Source organism: Bicyclus anynana, chromosome 18 (genome assembly GCF_947172395.1).
Source record: "Bicyclus anynana chromosome 18, ilBicAnyn1.1, whole genome shotgun sequence".
Taxonomy (NCBI): Eukaryota; Metazoa; Arthropoda; class Insecta; order Lepidoptera; family Nymphalidae; genus Bicyclus; species Bicyclus anynana.
The window spans coordinates 1,935,922-1,963,495 of NC_069100.1; the positions used below are offsets into that span (position 1 = coordinate 1,935,922).

The following is a 27,574-nucleotide window of genomic DNA, read 5'->3' on the forward strand; positions in this document are numbered from 1 at the left end:
CATTAAGTTGAAGCTAAAGATTTATATAGGACACCACTACCTAAGTACTACTCATGCCAATGTATTCGTTTCAGATGAAATTTTACACTAAAAATGGAAATATAATAAATTTTAATAAAAAAAACTATTACCCAGTCCTGGATGTAATACTCAAAATTCAAGCTTTTCCATCAGCTCTTTATTAAAATATGGGTTTTATTTAAGTGTTCTTAGTGACTCTTTACTCTGTAATTCTGTGTCCGCAGGTACAAGCTGTGATTGTATATGTTTTAAACTTTGAGGTGTACAATTTCAATTCTCATAGTATTTTTAGGAAAACAATGCTTTTAAATACAACATACTTATCGCCATTTAGAAAATTCTACTATCCAGCAGTTTCTATCCTAATATATTATATAGATTTGGAATTTAAACGTTTATTATAATGGTACACAATAAAACAAAAGGAAAATGTTAAAATGGTATATTTATTACAATCCAATATTTCAGCCGGCATTTCGTGTAACGTGTTACAAAATTTGTTTATCGCCGACTACAATATTTAATAACTTCTAACACTTTATTATAAAATTATATAATCTTTTGGTTCAATCCTTTTTAAGTGCACTTTAAAATACGTTACGACATATTGACGTAAAGACTTATCAAAGCGAGTGGAAATTTACAATTTCCTAATCGAACATTTCATTCTTCGCGTCTGTAGACTTGCATATATTTTATGCTGTGTTTACACATAGCAAGCTTTTTAGCTGTTCAAATACAAGGATAATTTTAGTAATTAATTATTAATCCTTATTTTGATAAGGCCCTATCCCATAGCCCAGTCGATTCTTTTTATTCTAGCAACATAAGTGAAATAGTGTTCAGTTTAATATCAAAAAGCTAGGTTTTAATTTTTCAATATGTAACAGAAAAAGTATCAAAACAATTATGAAGTTTAAGATAGAAAATATAAATAATACACATAATATAAAATAAAATAAATTAAAATGGCTAGACTAGAACTTAAAGAAAGCTTTTAAACGACATCAATCTCTCGAAAGAATAATGTTAAAGGCAATTAAAAATTAGGCTAATTAGCCACCATGAGACTTTTCACAGAGATATTACAAATATTAAATATAGTTAAATTATGAACAAGCTTGCTATGTATTAAAAGAGTCCTGCTATACGAGCATAATCATTTAACTCAGTACCAAACACTCTATTTATGGCTTTGATAACTCGTATAAGGAAACATTTTCATTTTTGTACAAAATGGTCAATTTCTACTAAAGACACGAGGACTAAAACTGTTTAATTATCTAATGACATATCTATAAGTTTATCATAATGTCGCATCGATTCTTTAGTTGAAACCTACCTTATGATCTACAGATACAACATAGTTTAATAGAATTTTTGGATTAATAATTCTATGCGATTCACGCATATGTAAGTATATCGCAGAAACATATTAGCCATAGCTGTATCACTGTATTGAATCATCAATTTTTTTATTATATATAGATCTAATATATCGGAAAGGTGTTAGTCTAACAAAATATAAACCATCACCATCAAGCGGGTTAGAGCCGCTGAATGCTGGCGGCACAAGACAATGACGTTTGGAATTCGACTCATAACCATGATGATGATAATATAATATCTAACTTAATATGTTATGAAACAAATTCTGAACAATCAATAAACCAAAGAAAAAATTTAGACAACCTTGGCTAAACGGTCCCTGTGGTATACATCTATAACATAGTTAAAGCACTATATGTTGTAATTTTAATGCAATGTGTTATATTCAAGAATTAAAAATAGCTGTCAAGGGATTATTATATAATCTTTACTTATAAATGGGAACTAAAAAGAATTTTAATATACAAGCATCTAGCACGATTTCTCAAGTTAGTTGACATATTGGTCAACAATCACTGTCGCGTTATTGTTTGTATCCCAAAATGTTAGAATAACTGTTACAATATAACATATTGCATTAGTAACCCAAACCTTTGTGCTTAAAACGAGTTACGTACATTTGACTGTATTGATATAATTCATGATTAACAGTATAGATAATATGATAAACATTGTGACATCCCATTAGCTGTGTTGCCATTATAAAATTTTAATATATATGTATATAGATCATAATAATATATATATGTATAATTTATTTAGTACAGTAGTTATATATATTGAACACACGTTTAATCCATACAAGTCAAGACACGAAAAGTGTGGAGTTTGTATGTAATTTTAATGTAACCAGAATTTAGAACGAACATAAAAAAATATTTGTAGAAATCAACTAATAAATTCAAATAAAGTACACTTGAACCATTTAGATACATTGACTATTATTGTCAATATTGACTTGGAAAAAAAATAGTTAACTCTTTATATTTGATGAAAACTGGTTACAATTATACACACATACAATGTTCCCCTAAAACTCCTCTAAAATACACTGAAAGATTTACAAATACAGAAACGAACTGCAAATAACCAAAAATACACCGATGATATGCCAAGGGCGTTTGTTTTTAATGATATTCTTTTACATTTTTTTTGAGATTTTTCCATAAATAATGTAATAATAATAATTCTTCCACCGAATTTTTGTACTAAACACTAATTTTTTTTATTTACAATGAAACAATTATAGTTTACTTTTATTTTATTTGGTAAAAGCGCTAACAGTGAACGAGCAAAGGGAAAAATATAGCTTCTTTTTTGTAGTTTATAATAGTTAAGTACAGAGAAAGAAAAGCGAGAACTGAGAAAATATACTATTTTTTCTTAATTATTAAAACCAGACGCTGTCAAGTTAGGTAATGGTCAAGATTTATAGTTGACAAAAATACAGAATTTTGTGGTTTTAATTCAAAAAATTTTAATATACATTCATTTATTAGAATTTTTGAATCTTTATTATGTTTAAATTATTGCCAACGAAAAATTGCACAACTTGCTGTTTTTAAAATCGGTTGAACGAAACCGATTCACACACATTTAAAGTAAATCACATAACAATAGTTAAACCCAAACTTGACAGTACATAATAAAACAGCTTTTAAAACACGCTTTGGCACTTTCACCGTAAAATATATACCAATCTATGCTGTAGAACTTTGGGTTACCAGCATATATAATATGATATATGATTCTTTAAAAATAAATTTAAAGAGAGAATCAATCGCGTATCCTTGGATACACCTATATCATTGAATTTATTTTTTCCTGCATGGTGTGTACGAGAGATGACATTCTATTAAAATAAGCAAGTAATCTCAGTATAATCCTCTATGTGTTACATGAACTTACCTGATACTGATTAGATTTCGTCTTTTTCTTATTTTAGCTATATGTGGCTATTTAGTCGTACCTTAAAAAGATTTGGCGATCCAGTACGATACGTAACTCTATTTTCTGGTTAACACGGTTCCATATAAGACTGCATTGTCACTAACCATCAAGTGCGAGCATAGTCCAACGCATTTCAGTTCTACAGCGAGATTGAATCTACGTAAAAATTATATAATTTGGATAATTAAAATGGAAGTTAACTATTAATTGCGTTCAATTAAAAACCAAATTTACAAATTTAACCTATTATTACTAAGTTCAAACAAATATACACACAAAACTAACACAGCACCCTCATTCGCTGTGACATCACTGTCAAGAGTTGTCAAACTGACAACACATTAACGTTAAACTTGATAATTATCGAGTTTGATGCCACATAAAATCACGTTTTATACGCAATTACGATCAAGATAAAGGAATAAATTAGCGAATAAGGGCCCTGACCAACAAATGGGACCACGTGCACAAGATTGTTCCGCGTCGCCACGTATTGACCATACACCATACAACATGGTCCTTCGAGCCGGATCAATTTCGGCAACCCATGGACTTCTTACTCATAAAAACATTACAACCAAAGTTTCACATATTTGATATAATGATAAAGCGGGCTTTTGTTATTTTAAACGAAAAGAGATCTATTGTCACCTTTCTGAACGTTATTTATCATAACGTGATACAAACGGAATAGTAATTAAAATTGTTCAATGCAACGTTATCATTATTATATGATTAAAAAACAGCCCAGAAAAGTTGCAGAAAAGTTTAGTTCTGCGGTTTTTAAAATGAATCTAAAATTTGTTGCGCAAATTATTTCCTACAGGATGAAGTGCAACAGGTTCACATCCAAAATTATCCTACTTTAATTATTTATTAATCTTTTATCTATTAAAAATACATAATAACCAACGACGTAACTATTACTACAATTATTAAAAAAACTCATGGTAAAATAGGGGAAAAATAAGTGACTTAAAAATTAATAGTAACATTAAATAAAAGGATTAAAATTAAAAATAAAATAAAAACAGGTAAGTCGTCCAAACCGTGAAAAATTGTTATAGTGCGGTGCTATTCTTTTAAAGAATGAATTTGATATCGATTTTCATTCCTAAGTAACGAAATAGTTTGATTTCAGAAAATATCAAGAAAACTTAAGATTCAAATAAATTTGATTCATAATTTAAAGCGATAATTTCATGTTTGTATGGAATTCCATTTTATTCGAATCACATCGCATCACAACAACTAACACAAATAAGGGCGTTGTTATTTTAATTTAATTGATTAATTAATTTCGAACTAGATTAGGGCAGCTAACTAGAGGAAATATAACTTACTCTTTTTGAATAAATAATTTCTTTTTTCCATTTACTATTATTTATATGTTTAATATGCATGAGCAAGCGTCCATTTTGTTTTTTTTTATATTAATATGTAATAATAATTATTACTCAATCACTATCTGTCTCGTTTTATTTGGAATTCGTAGAGGTTTACGTAGACTGAGAGACGCCATTTTTAAAATTGTCTTTTTTTATATAGTTGCCAGGTGCCGTTACAAGTTTGTTCCGTCGCGAAAGTAGAGACATCTATCAAAATTCATTTCAACTTTGGGCTTTTTACCAACTATCGTACTTTCTGTAGACATTATCCTACCTTTTGTATATGCCGTATCAGGTACCTAGTTAATGATAATAATCTTTTCCCTAATAGTTTGAATGAATTAAGACAATTTAATATTTTTTTATTTGGAGATTTAGATATGATATGAATATAAGCCAGAAAATTACTTTACGAAAATTCATGACAAAAAGTATTTTTTCCTTGCTTTACTTTTTCTATATTAATATTATAAAGAGGAAAGATTTTATAGTTTGTTTGTATTCAATTGGCTGTGAAATTACTGAACCTGAAAAATTCTTCCACTATTGGGAAGCTACACTCAGAGTGATATAGGCTATATTTTATCCTCGTATTCCTTAGGGAACGGGAACCACGCCGGTGTAACTGCGCGGCGTCTGTTAGTACATTATACGTAAAAAAATAACAGTCTAATGTGTGGCATGATAATCAAAATACTGTCAATACAAATCTCCTGAACTTTGATTTTTCAGATCTGTTATGTGTTGCCACAGTTATCTGTCAAAGTTTCGCATAATAATTTAAATAAGAAACTGTAAATTCTTACAAGTTTCATCAAACTTAAGGAACTTGAGGGTATGTCCAACTTTCGCGACGTAATGTCTACGGCGGATAACAGATGGCGTTAGTTAGTCGGGACTTCACATAGTTCTATAAACTCACGTCATAGCTTATATCTAAATTCAGTTTCACCTGCGAGTCGCGCGGGTGCAGACGCCTCGGACTGGCGTCTTCTTCGCTTTGCTTTTCTTCGCTTTGCTTTTCTTCGCTTTGCTCTTCTTAGCTTTACTCTGGTTCGGTTTAGCTTTCTGTTTGTTATGTTTAGCTTTGGTATTGGACGATTTGGAACGCGTCGATTCGATCGAATCCACTCGACGATCGGATTCAAAGGAGAAAGCGGGTATGATAGTCTTCACTTGTGAGGGTGATAGACTGATTTCTAACCGTCTAGCCCTAGAACGGGTCATTCTAACGTTTTGGGTTTCTACTGGTGGTAATATATCTAATTTCAATGGTGGTATATTTCGTTTCGCTTTTGCAATTTTTCTCGTTTCTCCAGTACTTTTGGACTGTCTGCCGTTTTGGCCTTTTTCCCGCAAGACTGGTTTGTTAACATCCGTTTCTGTATCTTCGTGCCTGCGCTTTCTAGTATTTCTAGTGACTATTGTCTTGTCATTCTCTATGGATTCTTTGGTTGTTCTAGTAGGTTTCTCTGTGTCGACTTCCGGGACTTTCCGTGGCCGTCCCCTACCACGTTTCTCCGGCGTTTTACTATCTAACTGTTTAGGACTAGTACTCGAAGTGTCACCATTGACTTTTCTTGATGATCGAGTGTCCATTTTCCTACGTTTTCGTGGTACAGGCGATTGGGGCTCCTTTTTGATTCTACTTGATTTTGGGAATGCCACTTCCGTTCCTTCTAAGCCTTGACTGCTTTCTATATAAATGTACTCATCTAATTTCGACCTAGACTTCGCATATGTCTTTTCTACGGGCTTGACTGATGGAATTTCATCGTTATCATCGAAATTTGGTTCCGGATGATCGTTTATTGGAGTGTCTAGAGTGTTAGCCTTGATGAGTTCCACGTCGTTCTCTATGGAGTTTTTGTGCATTCTATTTTTCAAATTGTTTATGGTCTCCAATAGGGACGCCTCCTTCGATTCGTCTATGTCCATTGGCAGATCTGTTTGTGACGAAGTGCTCGGCTCGGAGGTGCTTGATTTGCGTTGTTTGTTTTTGCTGCGCCGTTTGTAGAGATCTGCTTTTGTCATGTCCTGTAATATACAGATTTTGTTAATATTTAAATCAATTCAGAAGTATCACTTATGTTTATTGCGAGAACTAGCAAGGCGCAACAATCAATATGTAAGATTGTACAAGTGGGTCAAAATGTGCTACTTCGCCACTACAACCTTCTTCCTGAGACTATGCCTCATGTACTCGTAAGTAATCACTGACAACTTGCAAAGACAGATGCTGGCAGCAAAAATTAGCATATTTCCTTATACAAGTTTGTCTTATAAATTGTGAATTGTGTTATATACAAAATACCTAAAAATACTATACGATAAGTATCCGGTTAGATATATCGGCGATTTCAACCAAAATTGGGTAGGTTTAACGATATTTATAATAATAAAATTAGTGACAGCTTACCAGCCAATTCCGGTAGCAAATAAAAAGGTTTTGCAAAAAGGCGATCATGACGCCCTACGGTTTATTTCATTTTCCTTTTATATCTTTCGGATTAGAACACTGGCCAGATGTCATTGATGAGGTCATTCGAGGTTTTGATTTTATTACATGGTCTTCATTAGATTTTTTCATGGGATAAACAGCAACGTGAGGAGAATTAAATTATCATAATAATGGTAGTCGTGTACTAAAACTAACAACTCACCTGCAACTTGAAGTTGTTTACGTCTGCTCCGGCGACGCCCAGCTCCTGCAGAAGCTCGGTGACGGTGAGCCGGTCGCTCGGCTCCACCGCCAGCAGCCCGCTCACCAGCCGCTTGCTGTCGCACGATATACCGTCCCACACTGGACCTGCGAGTTACGTATTATCATCATCATCATTATCAACCTATAATCAGCTCACAGCTATGCTAGAGTCTCTTCTCAGAATGAGAGAAGTTAGGCCAATTGTCCACCATGCTGGTCCAATGCGGGTTGGCAGACTTCACACACGCAGAGAATTAAAAAAATTCCCTGGTATGCAGGTTTACTGGTATGTAAGTGTGCGTGTTGTACCTACTTGATTATTTTTTTATTCCGGAATAATTTCAACTATGATATCTCCTCATTTACATATTATATTAAAAGTAAAATGATGTCAAGAGCAATGTCGTTCAAAATTAAATACTTGTAACGAATATTGTACTCCTTTGGATAAAGATTAATATGAAGATAGAAAAGCAAGTCATTTCATACCTGATTTATCTAAAATTATATATTGTTTTGAGGTAAAACTTTTTTACGTACGCTTAACTTGGGGAGTAAGTTGGTACGTTCCGAAAAGTGTAATCAGGTGAGGCAAACGGACGTTGAGGCAAGGAAAAACAAGTTTTAATTTTTATTGGCTTAAGTGTGGATATTTCAACGAGCGTAAAGTTCACTAGTAACCAGATAGTTAAACAAAAACTCACCTTCCAAAGAAAAGGTGCCGCTTCTTATTCTATCCATGAAAGCTGTGACGGGCTCCTTCTTAGAGACGGGCTGGAACGGCGCCTTCCCGCACAGCAGACAATACTGGAAACACACAAAACATTTAACTTTTTGCTTCATATTTACTAGTTAAACATTGCTCTTTATAGGGTTCCATTTCTCAAAAGGAACCCATAAAGAATCAATTTCTGTCTTTATCTCGAGAACGCGCGCTAACTGTTGTGATACATGGAAATATAAGACTCCACAGGTCACCCCCGCGTATGCACGACACCACCTCGGGCGCCGCGTACGGCAATCAGTAGTGATACGTACAAATATAACTCCAAGACTCCACAGGTCGCAGCCGGCGCCGTAGCCCGCCGCCGCCGCGCCCCCGCGTATGCACGACACCACCTCGGGCGCCGCGTACGGCAAACTGTTGACAACACATTTATGTCACTTTTTTAGAACAAGACCTAGACTCGCGCTTAACCACAATCTCACCAGACGGTAAATGTAGATGTGGCTTAAGATGAAACAGAACTCATTGCCTTAAAGACGCCCATCAGGCCTAAAGTACGCGAGATCGTTATGTCATTGCGCACATTTTGTATAGCTCTTTCTTTCGTTGCAATACAACAAAACAGAGAGCGATATCAATGCTATCTGATCCAGAAAAAGATTAATTAACACTATTTCCTAAAAGCTTTCTTGTGCAAACATTCCTCATGTTATCCGATGAAAAAACACCGTAATACTATTTGTACATATGTAATCCTATTACATAATCTAGTTATATTTGACTAAGATGTTACATTGAGAATGGATGTAATACTATCTCTCACCTAAAGCAAGGCGTCATCATCCTCTGCCTCTCGTCGTTACAGTCGGGCAAGCGGCGCGCGAAGCCAAAGTCCACCACTTTCACTTTCGCTTCGTTCAGCCTACAACTGCTAAGAAGGATATTCTGAAACAACATTACTAAATTTTATATTTCTTCAAGAAATACGGGGTTCTTATTCATGGGCTTGTTCGTGGTACACAGCGTAAAACCTTAACAACATATACCGAGATTATTACGCGAGTTAAAGCCTTTTTCTAGTTCAGTGGTACCATGAGCATATAAAACTAAAAGAGTAGGGATGATGACAGTTTTTTAAATTGTATATAAATTAAGAGTATACTAATAGTAAAGCAATTTTGTAAAAGTAACAGGGTATCTGCGATCATTACTTTCGGAGCTACAGGGATTTAAAGGATGAGAATTGCGGATCATACAAAATAGTACGAATTAATGACGTCGTAGATACATATTGATCGTTAGATTTGTGTGGGATTTCAAACAAAATTACTAATATCTATGTTGTTTGTGCGTTTATGTTTATAGTTCAAATATTAAAAAATGTCACATTTTATGTAAGAATTAGCTTCCTGTATGAATTTCCATCTAATTACGATAAAAGATTTTTAATAGATTTTGAAATTTTATAATCTCATTTATTTTGCAAATATTCGGACAATCTTTGCTTTTTATGTATAAATTAGTTAACATTGACCTTATTTACCCGAATGTATCATAAAAATCAATATATTCAATACATCATCCCCAAGCCTTTTCTAGTTCAGTGGTACCAGGAGCACATAAAACTAAAAGAGTTCTCACCTCAGGCTTAAGGTCCCGATGGACGACGTTCCTCGCATGCATGTGCCGCACCGCGAAGGCGAGCTGCACTAGGAGCCGCCGCGCGACTCTCTCTCCCGCAGAGCCCAGCACCGAGGAGAGCTCTCCGCCGGGCGCTAGCTCTGTCACTATGTATGTGAACGCCTGAAATGGAAACAATAAAGGTATTAATCTTAAAAATAATAGAGAGATAGCGTAGATATTGTTCTCTCTTTCGCTGTAATGTATTAAAGTGACAAAATTATCTCGGTATCTTTTAGCATAGGATTTTATGTTTGTTGCAATAGTTTTTTTTTTTTTGTTCTGTTTTTCCTCATGCAATCAGTCGGCAGACTATGAGCAGAGCTGTTGTAGGAAAATTTGGCGATTAGAAGCAACATTCCCCAGCGGGAGCGGCTCCCCAGCGAAAGTGTTATATGTGGCTTTTAATCAAGTATTTGCCGTCTTTTCAATCGCCGAATAGCCTGTGGTATTGTTAATTGAACAGCCAGGTGGTTCGGATGGTTTCTGAGTCTAGCTTTGTAGTTGTTGTTACAAGATTTTATTTCTTCTTTCACTGTTGGCATTTGTAGATACTCGTGACTTTCTGTAGAATGGAGTTATGTGATACACCATATATAAAAATTAATCGCAAAGTCGCCTTTGGTGACCAATTATTACGATTTTAAATTGTAACCCATGCAAATGCCAATGCAAAAACACAAAAAAAAATCAGCAATGGTGGTCATACAAAATGTAAATTATCTTCTAAGATTTTATTTGATTATGATGATAAATAAAATGAACCATCAGTTTTTATTTAATTTCATTTCTCCTTGGTTTGGTGTTATAATACAGTCCACTCACCGAGTCATAGAACACTTCGTGCAGTGTGATGATGTATGGACAACCTTGGCACGCCTTCAGCAGCTCTATCTCTTGCTTCACGTCCTTCTTCTGTGATGATATTATCTGGTGATAAGAAACAAAATATTAAAGAAGTGCTTTACGTTGGAAATAAATAGAAGAGTATTTAGATCTAAACCCCAAGCCGCTCAAATAAATAACGTGAAAAAGTGTAAGTCAGATTGGCCCACCGAAGGTTCCGTATATTGGATCATTATATCATACTAATATTATGAATGCGAAAGTTTGTGTGTGTGTGTTTGTTTGTTCATCCTTTGCGCTGCGGCTAGTGAAGCGATTTGGCTGAATTTTGGGTGTGGATTAAGACATACTTTTCATCCCGAAAAAATCCATGATTCCCGCGGGATTTGTGAAAAACTGAATTCCACGCGGATGAAGTCGCGGGCGTTTTTTATTTTACTTTACGTGCTGGGCCCAAAATGGTATGTGTCCTTTGCTATCTATTTGTCTCAGTCCCTCATTAACGAAATATCATAAATATAGCTTTCTCTCTCATTGCGATGGGACGAAAGAGATATATACAAAATTATCTTCGCGCCAAGATATAACTTGGCAAGCATCTTAAACACCATGGTCGTAGTAATCATTTCTTTACAAATAATAAACAATACGCTACAGCTAACCTTAACAGCGTACTCCTTCCCAGTCTGTCGCAGGATACACTTGCGGCACACCGCGTACGAGCCGTCGCCCAGGAGCGGCGTGCTCAGATCCACGGCGTACTTTTGGAAAAACGGCGAATCCTGTGAACCGTACAACAAAACTGAATCAAGTGAAAAATAGTTAATCAAAGTTGATTCGTGTATGTAGGGCTATAATGCCCGTAATAAGAATCTTCATTATAGGCCTTTCAATTAAGGTACTAAATAAATAAATAAATAATAAAATGCCTTTATTCTAGTATCGTTTTACAATTTTAACTTACAATCTAACATTTATAAAAAAGAAATAATTACACTAGATACAAGTCGCCTGTACGGCGTAGGTACTAAAGGCAATGCCTATTTTACATTGCATGGCCCATAGTAGCCACAAACTCGCTTGTCAAACGCTGCAAATAAAGTCGCAGACGATCAAACTGTTTAATAATTTTCAAAGTGTTTCCTGCTCTTTCGGTTCACTAGACTAGCTACTAGAAAACTACTACGGCTAGAAACTTAAGATTTTTTTTCTCTTCGCAGAACAGTTAGGGTTTTGCTTTCAAACCCGAAAGAACCTGGATTCCCTACTAGTCGCTTCAGCTATTATGTTATTATTAGTATTGAATACTCTTATATTGGATAAATTTGTGTGCATACCTTGGCAACCCATCCTTTTAGTTTGTCGTGCTTCTGTCCCGTCGCCTGCATCCAGATCTGGTCGGAGATGATGTTCTCAGAAAACAGTATACTGGGCGCCACATACGAATAGCCTGCAATGGAAATAATAAATCGTTTAATTTATTAGCACTACATAAAAATACTCAAATTAATTACGTCTAAATAAAAAATTTAATAAAAAAAATTCAACCGACTTCCAACTCAAAAAATAACTTTAACTAAAAAGCAAAAAATAACATCCTACCTATGTGCTACCTTCTGATCAGTTTGAAGGCGGTGCCAAGCCAGTGATGTTTTAATTGGAATTATCGCTGGACATACATAAAAATTGCTGTTGGACTTGGAATTATCGCTGGACATACATATAAAAAAAAAAAAAAAAACATACATACAGCCGAACGTAGAACCTCCTCCTTTTTGGAAGTCGGTTAAAAATAAGAAAGAGGAGGAGGCTTCTGTCGAAAGACAAGATAAAGCTGGTAGCTATTGTTATTTTATCACTTTAAAATAAAATGGTCTTTAGTTATATGTAGTTAAAAGTCAAAAATGTACTAAGTATAACTAAAATCAAGTCAAAAATGTAAGGTCAGCGAATAAAGGCTTTTATTATTATCATAATGTTATTTTTCAAATCCCAAGGTGCTGGTATGGCAACCCTAAGCAATCAAACGCTATCTTCATCTATCAAACACTAACTTGTCGTTGAATTAAAAAAGACTGTCTATCAACATTAGTATAGACAAGAACTATAAATAGATGCGGTCACTATTTTAGACAGGAAACAATGGAGGGGTCCCAATTAACATACATAATTCCATTAATGGTGTCAGATCTATTAACGGGTCTAACTTTTGAGCACTAACTAGTGTAGGCGGTATGTGACTTCAGTTCCTATTTTTTTTTTAAAATACCACGTGCCGGTGGAAGCAGGTAGATTGAACGTAGGTTGAACGTAGATGATGTCCTCCAGAACGAATATACACCAAGGAAGTCATGCTCATTAATTAGTTTTATATTAAACATCACCAGGTCACCAGCCTATTGCTCAGGCGCAGGGAAAGTACTCGTAAGTTGATATTATGGAGGACAAGAAAATTTGAACATAATGTCTTACATTTGTAGCGAGAATCTATACTATTACTAGATGACCCGGTCAAGCTTCGCTTTCACTCATTAACTACTCCTATCCTATTCTACTCCCAACCTACACCTACCCTACGCTATCCCGACCTACCCCACCCCACCCTACCCTTCAAGGTCACCGGTAAAGCCAGTGGCTCAGTGGTAATGTGCGCTCACCGAGGAACAGCTTGTCGTGGTGCTTGGGCGCCTGCGCGGGCGAGTCGGTGGGCGGCATGCGCGTGAACTCGTCGGCGAAGTTGCACGTGTCGGCCGCGTGCGACATCGGCGGCACGAAGGGCGCCGACACCGCGCGCCGCGACACCGCGTCCCAATCTAGGTTCTGTGAAACAAGTTCATACAATAATATATGAAACAGCTCTCGAAAACTTATATTGAGAAAGCCGCCAGCCACCCCAACCAACTCCAACTAACTAGTGATTGAGGCTTGCAACTACACCCCGATCACAACTCCGATTGTAGATCTAGTAGTCTGAAAAACGCCCTTACGATCGTGACGATGACGTCCCAGGCAACACAAAAAACAGCTACACACGACTTCGCCGGCGAAGATGAAGTCCCCGATATCTGACGTCACCAGGACAACCCACGATCTTGGGAAAACACCTTTCCAGAAAGGCTCTCTAAGCCGAGGTCCAAGTCTCAGAGGAGACGACCTTAGAGACTCATTCCGTCCACATCTTCTGCTTCTGCCTTCGGGCCCCATCAGGCGATGCTTCTGCGCTCGCCCAAAACCACCGGTAGATCCCATTAAGGAGCCTACGGCACTTACACAGTCGAAAGAAAAAAAATATTCATGCAATTATGTAACTCCACCAACAAATATGTAGAGGATTTACATATTTTCCGCCAGTAAGGCTGTTTTCTTGCCGTCCTTATTAACCTCTAAAATTCGATACTGAGTTTATTACATTTTTTTCTGTCAACAAAATTGCGAATTTTAGTATTTTAGTACAGTAGGAACATTTTCTTTATTTCTGTAATACAAAATTTAATGGGCCAAATTTGCCGCCCCCAGAAATCTGCCGCCGTAGGCTCCAGCTATACCTACTGGTAAATCCGCCACCGCCAGGCTTATTCCGGGACAATTCCATAGCCCCAAAGACTAACCAACAAGGCAGTAAACCAGATAAACATCAGCTAACCTCGAAAAACGGATGCCTTTTCAGTTCTTCTGCATCATCTTCCCCGCCGCCCAAACGTCGCCGCGGGTCCTTCACTAACAGTCTGCAACAAACGGTAAGGTTTAACATAAAAAAAACAAAACATACATGTACTTGTGTCAAAAGAATTAACATTATTAAGAAAATAGAAAAACTTTTTGTACCATAACCATAATTGGCTATCGTACTTACCTACGGTAGGAGCATGAGCTGACAAGCTTTCAGCTTTTATAAAATGACGAAGATCTGGCGGTCGCTGGCTCTTATTCAATATCAATTTATGTTTCCTTTTCTCAAAATTTTTCAAGACAAGACTAAGAAACCAAACACCTAGTGATCCGAAGCCATGAAGGCTAAACACTGGGCCAAGGTGCCAGTTAAGGCTAATAAAGTCATGCATCCCTGGGCTTACATCGTTTGGCACGGAGTAACTATACCGCACTATGCGTTTGGTGATCTCTTGCTGAGTATTCTTCTCTCTCACCGTGAAAGGAGACGAACCGTTTTTTCTCCTACGCCAGCACGACAGACCACCGCTAGACTACTATCGTACCCACTTCTAACCCATATACGACAAATTGGAGACGTCGGAAATATTTGTCATATTCAAAAGCCCATGGCAAATCAACTTTTTTTTAATTCCTTACTTATTAATAAAGGCCTGCACCTCGGGACTGACATATATCGGCTCGGGGTAACTGCACTGCACTATTTGCTTGGTGATCTCTTGCTGAGTGTTCTTTTCTCCCTCCACGGTGAAACGAGACGTCCCGGTCTTTCTCCTACGTAAACGCGCCGACAGACCACCGCTAAACTATTGTCGTACCCCCTTCTAACCCATATACGTCAAATTGGAGAGAACAGGAATATTTGGCATATTCAAAAGCCCATGGCAAATGAACTTTTTTTGTGTATTTGTCTAGCTTAGTGACTGCAGTTTAGATAAATTATAACAGGCATCACTGACGGGAAAAACCCGAGGGGCCGCTCACCAACACGATGGGCTGATCAGCTGAAAGAGCGTAAAGGGACGAAGTTCTACACGATAGCAGGGATGGCCACCAACAGAAGCCGATGGAAGGCGTGGACCCGCCTTAGGCTTACCAGGTTAGGATCTTACCTGGACCACGATCTTCAGTAATAAAGAAACGGCTGTAGAGAGAAAGATGGCAAGTCAACCTTTTTTTTTTAATTCCTTACTTTTTAATAAAGTCCTGCACCTCGGGACTGACATCGTTCGGCACGGGGTAACTGCACCGCACTATTCGCTTGGTGATCTCCTGCTGAGTGTTCTTCTCTCCCTCCACGGTGAAAGGGGACGCGCCGGTCAGTAGCTCGTACGCTAGCACGCCCACAGACCACCAGTCCACCGCCTGCGGACAAGAGATGGAATGATTTAGTTTCAAGAAGACAAACAGAGATGAATATACATTCGGCAGTGAAAGGGAAACTCCATGCGATTCTTTCTTTGGGATTAGTTAAACTTTTATTACATCAGCAGGTTAGAAAAATTTAAAATAATTAAGTGAGATATTTTTTTAACTCAAAATTATATCTTATTTAATTGCGATTTTAAATTGCTAGAGTTCGGCTCTTTATGTAATAGTTTTGATTTTTTAATTATTTTTTATACCATAAAAAAAAAGTTCATTTTTTTCGTGTTATTAGACAAAACTATTGTCTCGCCTTGCCTTGAACTTTATTATGTATTATATTGCTTATATTTTTTCATTTTAATAAAACAAAATACTTTACAGTTTGTGCTACGAGTATATTCTATTTTAAAACATAGCGGTAATTTTAAGCTCTTGGATTTATTTTGCGAAAGAACATGTCTATACCGTTAATTAGGCTTATGACAAAACAACCTTCAGTATTAAACCTCTGCAAAACTAACTAAAATAATCTGTTTATAACTACATTCTGGTATAAGAGGGTGTGATGGCCAGTGGTAATCAAAGATGATAAAATCTAAGAGTTATCAGTCGATGCAAACACCATAGGTAAAGTAGGGCTAACCATGGACCATTATATCTTCACGAGGTCGCCGGTTACAAAGGTTTAATATATAACCTCCAATTGTATATGCATAACTCTTAATTCAATCAAATTTCAGCAAAATCACAGAACAGCAAACGCTTTTAGCAATAGAACTAGCAAGGAGGCGGGCCCGCGTATCCACATGTTTGAGGATGTACGCTTATGTGTATATTATTAGAAAATAGACTTTATTTATTTATTTATTTATTTATTTATATATACATGACATGTGCCCAGAGAAACATTACAGTTTCCCAATTCGTTTCTCGAGCAATCAGGAATAATAATTATGACAATAAATCTTAAATTACAAAATGAATATTAAGCAAACAAAATAAATTAAAAATAATAAATTCAAAATCAAACAAATTAAAAATTAAAAATAATAAATTCAAAATCAAACAAATTAAAAATTAAAAATAATAAATTCAAATTCAATCAAATTAAAAATTAAGAATAAATTAATATTAACCAATTCAAATACATTAAAATTAAACAATTCAAATAAATTAATAATAATAGTCAACAATTAAAATACACAAAACAAAAAAAAAATAATAATAATAACAATCAAAATTAACTATTCAAATAACAAAATTAAAAATGTCATATACATAAAAACTATTCTAATAACAACTTAATTTTATTTACAATCTGATAGACAGGTGTGTGAAAAATGTCAATCTCTAAATTTTTACTAGTGAGATCATTGAGCAGGCGCAGCGCTTGAGCCAGCGGCGCATGCTGGCTTACTTTAGTTCTGCCCCACGGCACCGCAAATAACTGGCGACGTCGGCAACTTATATACTTGTCAGGAACATGCAAGTCTATCGACCCTAATATGACAGGATTACTTTTTTCGCCTCTAATTAAATGTATTATGTACTGTAGCAGTGCTACTTTACGTCTTATCTCAAGCTTATTGTACCCTGCCATACCCAGAAGGAAGACGCTTGGATAAATAGTAGGATAACCCACTGAGTACCCATATTGTTTCCTATAAAGCCAACGAATGAACTTTTTTTGAATTTTTTCTATCATATCAATATATTTGCACTCAAACGGACTCCATATGATGGCATTACATTCAAGTTTACTCCGCACATACGCATTATACAGAGTCTTTATTATAGCAATCGAGTCAAAATGCTGTGATTGCCGGAGTACAAACCCAAGAGTCTTATATGCTTTACCACAAATATCATGTATGTGACTGCGAAATGATAAATCTTCGGACATACTTGTCCCTAAATCCCTAATAGCAGTCACACGCAAAATATTAGTGTCACCCAACTTGTAATTTCCAATAATCGGTGCTACCTTTCGACTAAACGTAATTACTGCGCATTTATTGATATTAAAATACAATTTATTTCGATTACACCATTGCAACACATTGTCTATGTCGTCTTGGAGAAATTGAACATCGGAAGCGCGTTCCACCTTAAGAAAGACTTTTAAATCGTCTGCAAATAGTAGACACCTAGCACGGGTTATCACATTGGGTAGATCGTTGATCAATATTAAAAACTCCAACGGGCCTAGGTTACTTCCTTGACTCACACCAGAATGAGTGAAATATGGTTCCGAGCAATGTCCTTCATACTGTACGTACTGTCTCCGATTTCTCAAGTAGCTGGAAAAAAATTCAAGTAATGACGGTGTAAATCCAACCGACGCACACTTACTAAGAAGCACGTCATTATCAACTGCGTCAAACGCTTTTTGAAAATCAAAGTAAGTTGCGTCAACCTGTGAACTACCATCCACAGCTCCAGTCACATAAGTCCAGAAAGACAATAAATTAGTACAAGTTGACCGACCTGCACGGAACCCATGTTGTGCATCAGCAAGTTGATACTCAAACTGCTTCCTAATTCGACTCTCCAATATCGATTCAAATAACTTTCCGAATACTGACAGTACTGCAACAGGTCTAAAGTTATTGACTTCCACACTATTAGTTTTTTTGGGAACAGGCACTACTCTAGATGTTTTCCAAATGTCTGGATAGAAAGAATTTCCAAAACAGACATCGAAAATGTAATGCAATGGAAACAACAATACACTTCTACAATCCCTAACTAGATATGGCGGAATGGCATCGGGGCCAGCAGAAAATTTCGGCTTTAATTTATTTAACGCCATTTTCACATCATCAATATGAATAAAATCTATGTGTATACGTTCACTACCCCCACCGCTTGCTTTTACTGCCTCTTCTACGCACAGGCGCGGAGGTGTCTGCGCATACACAGATTTAAAATATTTCGCAAATAGTTCCGCACACTGTTCCTGTGGCACTAATTCTCCCTCATGTACAATCTTATGGTTACGTCTCCTCGCACGTTTCGATGCCATATAGTTCCAGAACATATTTGGCTGACTTTTTATGTTCCGCTCCATGTTACACCTATAAAGTTCAAAATCTTCCCTAATATTCGATTTGACTAAAGATCGGTACTCAGCAAATAATTAATTTTATTTAAAATAATTAATTTAATACCAGATACATAGAGTAAACTTTAGTAATTACTATATCACGGTTGCTATGCACCAAACTACCTTATTTATTAAGTAGGTACCTAACTAAAGTTGCTCTACATGACCTCTATTGAATCATATATTTTTTTTTTACTATAAATTCGATTTTATCGATCGACAAAAGATCAGCAGTTACAAATGGGATTTTCGGAAAGAATTTCGATTTATATATGTGTCAATTATTAATACTACGTAAGTAGTTGTAAAGAATAAACAACTTTCAGCTCTAAGTTAAGGAAATTAAGTTCTTTTTCAAAACTATAACATATTTCCAATCACATAAAAAGTTTGTTAGTGTGATATATTTTTACACTATAGGTGTGTCTTATACGACACGTCCCGAGTACGGAGTTTTCATAACTAAAAATAACAGAAGCGAGATCTATATATTTTTTTTATTACGTGTTCAAAATAATGTGGGAAATCATGTCATCAGTCACCATTTAACCAACCATTTAACTTTGTGTAGCAACACTGAAAAACACCGTCAAATAATATTTGGCGGCTTTTAGCACTGGCAATCACAGGGCTCTCTCATAATAATTACGAATATGGCAATACACGTCGATCATAGGCGAATATTACCGAACCAACATACATTATGTTTATTACATGTACTTATACATATAATAATGTGTCGCATCGCATGTTTCCGCGTTTCGAACCTTGAAGACAGATATAGTGTGGTGGTATGTATTATGTATGTAGTAAACATGGCTATAGACTTGTGCATATATGGGTCATATTACCTCCATGATAAAATATGGGCAAATGTTTAGAACAAGCTGTGGTAAGACAAAAGATTAGACCTGTGCAGTAGATCTAACATATGACCCTCGACATATATGATTTGTAGTTGTTGCAATATAATTATGCTACCCAATAGCAAGCGAGGGATCGAGCTATGCTCGGAGTTTCTCTGCGTGATCGAAACAGGAATGAGGAGATCCGCAGAAGAACCAAAATCACTGACATAGTTTAACGAGTCGCTAAGCTGAAGTTGCAATTAGACGTTAGGGTCGCAAGGTGCTGGAATGGCAACCTCTCACTAAAAAGCGCAGTGTTGATCGACCCCTCGCCAGGTCTGACTGACGACATCAAGCGAGCCGCTAGGTGCAGCAAGCGACTCAGGATTATGATGTTTCGAAGTCCTTACAAAAGGCCTATGTCCTGCAGTGGACGTCCATCGTATTTTTTGGTTTAGCCTTATTTGGTCGATCTGTTTTCACAAGATATGTGGCGCGTATGTTAGGCCCACAGGGAGCTAATTTCGTCTGCATATCGTTGTCTCTTTCGTTCCATCCGAAATAAAGAGACAACTATAGCATAAATGTTCACTCTCTTTCGTTGCAAAAATTATTACTAATCAAACAAAAAATACATTAGTCTGGTAGCATGTTTGTCTATGAATTACAAAATCGTTATTCGTAGGTACTTATTTTATAATCTATGTTTTTCGACCTTTCGACAGTGACAACAACTTCTTGATGACCGTCAGGCCATGACCCGTTAGTTTGGATAGAAAATAGAACAGAACTATCAGGTAAAGTAAATTTTAGTTTAAACCATCATCACACCTTCACCACCACCAGTTTCTTATAAAGGTTGTGGTAGATACCAATAATATATATAATAAAGTTTAATGTTTATTGGGATTACATTTCTCTTTTGCATACCAACCGCGAGTTTACCGCATTCAGAGAAACGGTATCTGCATTCTGCTTGTTGCTAAGCGAAAAAGTGCCAAAAATTCAACACAGCTGATCCAACTGAGAACCGAACAGGCACACGAAAAAAACCTCTCTTACCTAGAAAATAAGTGATAATATCCTTTGAAACGAATACAATAATAATTTGTCAATACAATTTGTTCCCTAAGTCTAAAATCATAGAGTAGAATAAACGTTGTATCGAAGATCACGGTCAAGTATCGTCATATTAAACAAAACCTTAACATTGCGTAATAAGTACTAATTTTCTTTGAAACTTATCAGTAATAAAACTTCAATGCATTTTATACTTTACTACCTAAGACATAAGAGTACAATGATTTATGTCTTAAAGATAACGTACAAGGTAACCTTCCGCAAGAGCGACTCCGACCTCGCCGCTATCACGTTCAAGGTTCGACTCCCGGCTGAGGTGTTAAAGGGTAATTTAACTAATTTAACATTGCACAGTACAAGGTAGGGTGACTGTTGTTTTAAAAACTGCTTTAAGTAATATTATTTATTTAAATTTAAAATGCCCGACTGTAAATTAAAAACTTGATTCATTACGAACTTCGATTATTTGAATTTTTAATGAGTAGCTTCTAACTATTTTTGCTATATATGAACTACTAGACGACGCCGCGCGGTTTTACCCGCGTGGTTCCCGTTCCCGTAAGTATATGGGGATAATATATAGCCTATAGCCTTCCTCGATAAATGGGCTATCTAACACAGAAAGAATTTTTCAAATCGGACCAGTAGTTCCTGAGATTAGCGCGTTCAATCAAACAAACAAACAAACAAACAAACTCTTCAGCTTTATTATATTAGTATAGATATGAACCAACAATTTTTAAATTAAATTATAACTGAGAAAATAAATAAATAATAATAGTTTTAAAATTATCATTAGGAGTAAGTACTTAATGCATTTAAGACACGAAAACCGCATCAAATCGGACAAGTAGTTTTTGAAATAATCGTGGACGAGTTTAAAACTTTTATGTCCAAAAAAACATAAAAGTTTAAAACTGAAACTATGTTTTGAAGTCGGTTGAAAAATTAAAATTCATTTATTTCAAGTATAGTCAGGGATCCGTAGAACATTTTTTTACGCGTTCCGACGCTCAGATTTTTTATTTCCTGGTAACTCAGTTAGCTACCAGAATCAAGAATTTCGTAAATAGAAAAGTTGATTGTCTCATCAAGATGAAGCCTCTCACGAAAAAATTAATATGATAATAATCAGTTGTACAAAATGTTCTACGGATCCCTGACTTAGTATAGAATTACTTCTGAAACGTCAGTGGACTATTTGTAAAGACTACCACCGGTTCGGAAGGCAGATTCTGTCAAACTTGCTGCCTGCAACTCAACTGAAGAAGGGTCAATATGAAACACACTCTTTATCGTTTAGCAAGCTAACATTCATAATAATTTTAGTTTAGCAAGCTAACATTCATAACAGCATACTGTATTTTTAATAATTATTGTTATTGTTCTCTCTATTTTTTTTTAATTGATTTATGTTTGTGTATTTTGTGACGCCATTATTTTCGTGTGTGTATCCGTGGATAGTATTGTTGTTTACATGTTTAAACTATGTTTACGTTTATTTTAGATTTAAGAGATAATATGTAAATGTTAACTATCCCTAAGAAAAAAAAAGCGATGAGAGCCGTGATAGCCCAGTGGATTTGACCTCTGCCTCCGATTCCGGAGGGTGTGGGTTCGACTCCGGTCCGGGGCATGCACCTACAACTTTTCAGTTGTGTGCATTTTAAGAATTTAAATATCACGTGTCTCAATCGGTGAAGGAAAACATCGTGAGGAAACCTGCATACCAGAGAATTTTCATAATTCTCTGAGTGTGTGAAGTCTGCCAATCCGCATTGGGCCAGCGTGGTGGACTATTGGCCTAACCCTTCTCATTCTGAGAAGAAACTCGTGCTCAGCAGTGAGCCGAATATGGGTTGATGACGACGAAGAAAAAAACTTAAAAAGCCTGGCCAATACAAATATAAAACCTATTTCCCTCGTCTCATTTTCATAACAATCAATGTGAAGCAATAATCCGTCACCAAGGCTGCCACCGCCAACAATAACTGTGGGTTTTACAGAAATTCGCAAAACGCAGCAATAATGAGATATTTCAAATTCTCAAGGCGAAGCGGCGCCATCTGATAAATGGATGCAATGTTTTATGTTGAGCCTAACATTTGAAATTGCAATTTACAAATTAACATTTATTGTTTACTAGCAGACGCCCGCGACTTCGTCCGCGTGGAATTCTTTTTTTTACAAATCCCACGGGAACCATGGATTTTTTTAGGATGAAATGATTTTTAGGCAAATCTCTTCAGTAGCCGAAACGTAAAGGAGGAACAAACACACACACACACACACACACAGAAACTTTCGCCTTTATAATATTAGTGTGACTAGCAGACGGCCCGCAGTTTCTCCCGCGTAGTTCCCGTTCCCGTGGGAATATCGGGAAAATATAGCCTATTTAACACTCACAAATAACGAAGCTTTCTATTGATAAAATAATATTTTCGAAATCGGTTCAGTGGATCCAGAGAATACACCCTACAACTGAACAAACTTAGTACAGACAAATAAACAAAACGTGAAACGCTGTAGGTTTTGCTGGTTTAAGAAAAAAAAAATACGTAATATTAATCATGTCCAAAGATCAATTTTTTCTCCTATGATCATGCCCACCATTATTAGCCCATTGAATGGCCTAATACAGGGTAAGCCCTCGCTCCTTTAAGTAGAGTGGGCATGAAGCTTAGACCAGTGGTACTCAACCTTTTTCTCAAAGGCGCCACAAACACGTGTTAGTCATGGTGTCGCGGGCCGCAAAAAAAATCCTTAAGGTATTCCTTAAGGTAAGGCCTTCCGTTATTGGCGACCGCGACCTGCAACCGCGCGACCATGGTACCATCACCACAAGTTCAAATACCATCAGGTAAGACTTTAGTCAAGGGCTAACTTGTAAAGAATAAAAAATAAAAAAAACGATGTTGAGTTCACTTTGTTTGTTCCTCTGGCTCAGAGTCGACAGTTAAATGCACGTGCTACCTGACACCGTCGCCTACCGCGCGGTGAACCAATTCCCTAACGATACAACAGATAAAGCCAAATTGGTCAAGACGTTTCAAATGGATCGTCTTATTTGGGGCGCACACAAACCTAGTTTCGTTCGGTTGGCCGCGTTTCTTTAATTGTACATATTTTTGTAATATTTATTTTTATTTATTTCATGACACGTTAGCCTTCGACTGCGATCCTTCTTAATTTAATATTGTCAGCTAATGAAAAGAATACATTTTATTTAATTAATTAAAAAAATGCGGGTTCCAAAAACCCGCATAAAACCCGCAAGGGTTTTATGTTCTTATAGGATAAAAATAATTTGATCTGCTTAATTGACACTCGGAATAAAGGCCCAGCCTCCAAACAAAATTGGGACATGTCCTTTAGAAACAATACTCTAAACTGACTCTAAGATCACCGACAACATACAAACCATACCACAAGATATGTAATTGGAAATCCAAAAAAATATTTTTATACCAAAATTCTTAAAAGTCCACCTATCACCTCCCTGTTCAAGTGAGTTTCCAAAAGGTCATCATCATCTCCTTACCCTTATCCCACTTAAGTGGGGTCGGAAAAATATGTCAATCTTTTCCATTCGTCTCTATTACTCGTCAACTCATCATCCACTCCTTTTACACACATGTCCCCTTTCACACAATCCAACCATCTCTTCTTTGGCCTTCCTCTCCTCTTATGTCCTTCCACTTGCACATTCAACATTTTTCTAGTAATGTGACTTTCCTCCCTACGCATTACATGTCTATACCAAGCTAACCTACTCCTCAATTTTTCTGTCACTGGCGCCATCTTCAGACTTCCTCTTATATACTCATTCCTTATTTTGTCTATTCATGTCACACCACACATCCATCTCAACATACGCATTTCGTTCACATGCATTCGTTTACTATCCGTCCCTTTCAACGCCCAACATTCTGATCCATACAGCGCGACAGGTCTCACAACCGTTTTTTATATTTTACCCTTAATTCTAAGAGGCAAAAGGTAAAGAAGCATAAATGTACAATAGCAAATGAACATTCTACCACCAGAACTAAACTGCAGTCGACACCGTTGCATAACCATCGAATTAATTCACTATTGTGTCGGTTGCACAATCGACGTATTGCGATACGTATCGATACGATTTTCGATACCGACTACTTGATTGCCAACTACGAGCAGTGTGTTAACTACGTCTAGTCACGTTTTTTGTAAAATGACTGAAACTTAATGAAATGGCCATGGTTACATGGCCAATCATAATTTATGACTAAATCTCATCGCTGGAGAAGGAATAATGTTTTCTTTCTGCCTTTTTTGACGTGATGACGTCTTATAATTCGATGAAGCCAGCTGCGCGCTCGAAAAAAGGTGACGTCATGCGTCGTTCCCTAGCTCTAGAGTTGCCAACTTTTTTTACAAGAAATAAAGTATATTCTGGTCTATGAAGATTATTAAACAGTATTTTAGAAAAACATAACGAACATTTTCTCTTGAAAATGCAACCATTCCATCAGTATTTTCTTACGACGTTCTCACGTTCAACTATCATCAGTAAACCGACTTCACAGACAATTTTTTTTTTGATCTTTTTTTTAAGAATATTTGCCATATCTTTTTTATTTTTTAAATATGACCAATATTTCCATTCCCCTTAAACTAGTCAGAAAAGACTGTATTAGGAGTGGGTACGACAATAAACCAACGGGGCGTGGATCGAACCACCACCTCAGTGATGAGTCCGACCGCTCTTACCGTTGAGCTATTGAGGCTCTTAACGAACTTCGTGGTAAGTTAGTTTGATCATACAATAAATTAATGTCAGCCACTGACGATCTAATAAACTCACATGCCTGCAGCGCTAACGGCTTCACAGCCGATAAAACTGATCGTGAGTGACCAACACACGATCAGTTTTATCTGCTGTGAAGTCTACTTGATCGTCAGTGGCTGACATAACCCATACATAAGACGCCCACACGAAATCAGACGCCCTACAATCACAACCTAAGTAATTCCAGTTCCTATAATAAATAGCCTTATGACGCTGACAATGTGGCTTTCCATTGATAATGGTTCCAAAATGGGTTCAGTAGATCCAGAGATTACCCCTACATCCTCACAAACATTATCTTAATAATATTAGTATACCTAGATACTAGAAAATGGCGAAAGTTTGTCTGTGTGTATATTTGTTGTCCCTACGCCACAGCAAAGGACTCAAGTACATAGGTATACATGGATTATACTACATTAAAGACTGCTTTTATCCTGGAAAAATTGTTCCCGTGTTATCTATACTAATATTATAAAGCTGAAGAGTTTGTTTGTTTGTTTGTTTGATTGAACGCGCTAATCTCAGGAACTATTGGTCCGATTTGAATAATTCTTTCAGTATTAGATAGTCCATTTATCGAGGAAGGCTATATTTCATCTCCGTATTCCAACGGGAACCACGCGGGTAAAACCGCGCGGCGTCAGCTAGTTTGTAATAAAAACTAAATTTCACGCGAACGAAGCATAAACAATTTGTAGATTTAACTAAACATTCTCATCAGTCCAGTTATAGGTAGGTAACGGTAGATGTAGGCACAAAGGCAACAGCACAAAGTTTGATTCAGTCACGTTTCAAGGGAAAGGTCACGTGACGTCTTCAAGGAGAGAAAACTTCAACAGCTTCCCTGTAAATGTTTTCAAAGAGTTACCTACTGTGGAGTTTGGTGAAAAACCTTACAAATTTCCATCTCGTTACTGCTAATTGTTTCACAGCGAAAGTGTTTATGAAACAAGAAAAAAAAAACGAAACCCCAGAGCGTATTCGAAGCTACGCCCTCCGAATCGAAGGTAAAGGTCATATCCGGTCAAGAGGTCATATGTTGACGGCCTCCGTGGCGCAGTGGTATGCGCGGTGGATTTACAAGACGGAGGTCCTGGGTTCGATCCCCGGCTGGGCCAATTGAGATTTTCTTAATTGGTCCAGATCTGGCTGGTGGGAGGCTTCCGCCGTGGCTAGTTACCATCCTACCGGCAAAGACGTACCGCCAAAGCGATTTAGCGTTCCGGTACGCTGCCGTGTAGAAACCGAAAGGGGTGTGAATTTTCATCCTCCTAACAAGTTAGCCCGCTTCCATCTTAGATTGCATCATCACTTACCATCAGGTGAGATTGTAGTCAAGGGCTAACTTGTAAAGAATAAAAAAAAATCCTCTGGACTATCACGGCGCTCGTTGCGTTAATTTTTTTATTTGTACGTAAGGTAAGGAGGTAAGTATGCTATGCTATGTATGTATAACATAGAGCTTAGAATCACCAAGCTATATCTAAGCGGGTTGGCGGGCTTCGGCATTTTATTATCTAAGTCAATGAGTATTACTTACCCATTATCGATTGTTTACTGGGTCGAGAGAAACAAACTGTGCTTGTCAGTAATTTCTTTTAGTCAAACTAGGTCAAGGAACGGTTTATAACTTTTATAAGTACACATTAGCGAAGCGATAGCTTTACTATTAAGGCGGTCTCCGCTACCAAAATGGGTACGATACAACAATATTCGATACTTTTGGACTCGACTGGCTCTTACACTATTAATCCGATTGTTAACCTACATACGAGTACAAGATATAAAGAAAGCTTATATTGGACACCTAACCTATACACATCAAAAAGTTACTTTGCAAAAATGCCGATGTTCATTAGGCTCGCTAAAACTCGTAAATGGCTGAAAGATATCACTTATGTTATTGTTAACTAGCCAACAAGGTAAGATAGCCCATTTATCGAGGAATGCTACAGCAAAAT

At 36.6% G+C, this 27,574-nt stretch overlaps 1 protein-coding gene across 2 annotated transcripts in view; it reads right to left on the minus strand.

The window, feature by feature from the left end:
- Positions 1-448: 448 nt before the first annotated feature.
- LOC112046081 (ribosomal protein S6 kinase alpha-5) overlaps positions 449-27,574 on the minus strand; it is a 128,884-nt gene continuing 101,758 nt past the window's right edge. For both annotated transcript variants that reach the window (XM_052886708.1, XM_052886709.1), the window contains exons 7-18: positions 15,567-15,739; positions 14,349-14,430; positions 13,363-13,525; positions 12,043-12,155; positions 11,368-11,487; positions 10,685-10,789; positions 9,821-9,982; positions 9,003-9,124; positions 8,491-8,593; positions 8,157-8,259; positions 7,412-7,557; positions 449-6,785 (exon numbers count right to left, since the gene is read on the minus strand). In XM_052886708.1, coding sequence (XP_052742668.1) covers positions 5,697-6,785; positions 7,412-7,557; positions 8,157-8,259; positions 8,491-8,593; positions 9,003-9,124; positions 9,821-9,982; positions 10,685-10,789; positions 11,368-11,487; positions 12,043-12,155; positions 13,363-13,525; positions 14,349-14,430; positions 15,567-15,739 — 2,481 coding nt within the window. In that variant the 3' untranslated portion in view covers positions 449-5,696. The remainder of the gene's footprint in view (positions 6,786-7,411; positions 7,558-8,156; positions 8,260-8,490; positions 8,594-9,002; positions 9,125-9,820; positions 9,983-10,684; positions 10,790-11,367; positions 11,488-12,042; positions 12,156-13,362; positions 13,526-14,348; positions 14,431-15,566; positions 15,740-27,574) is intronic.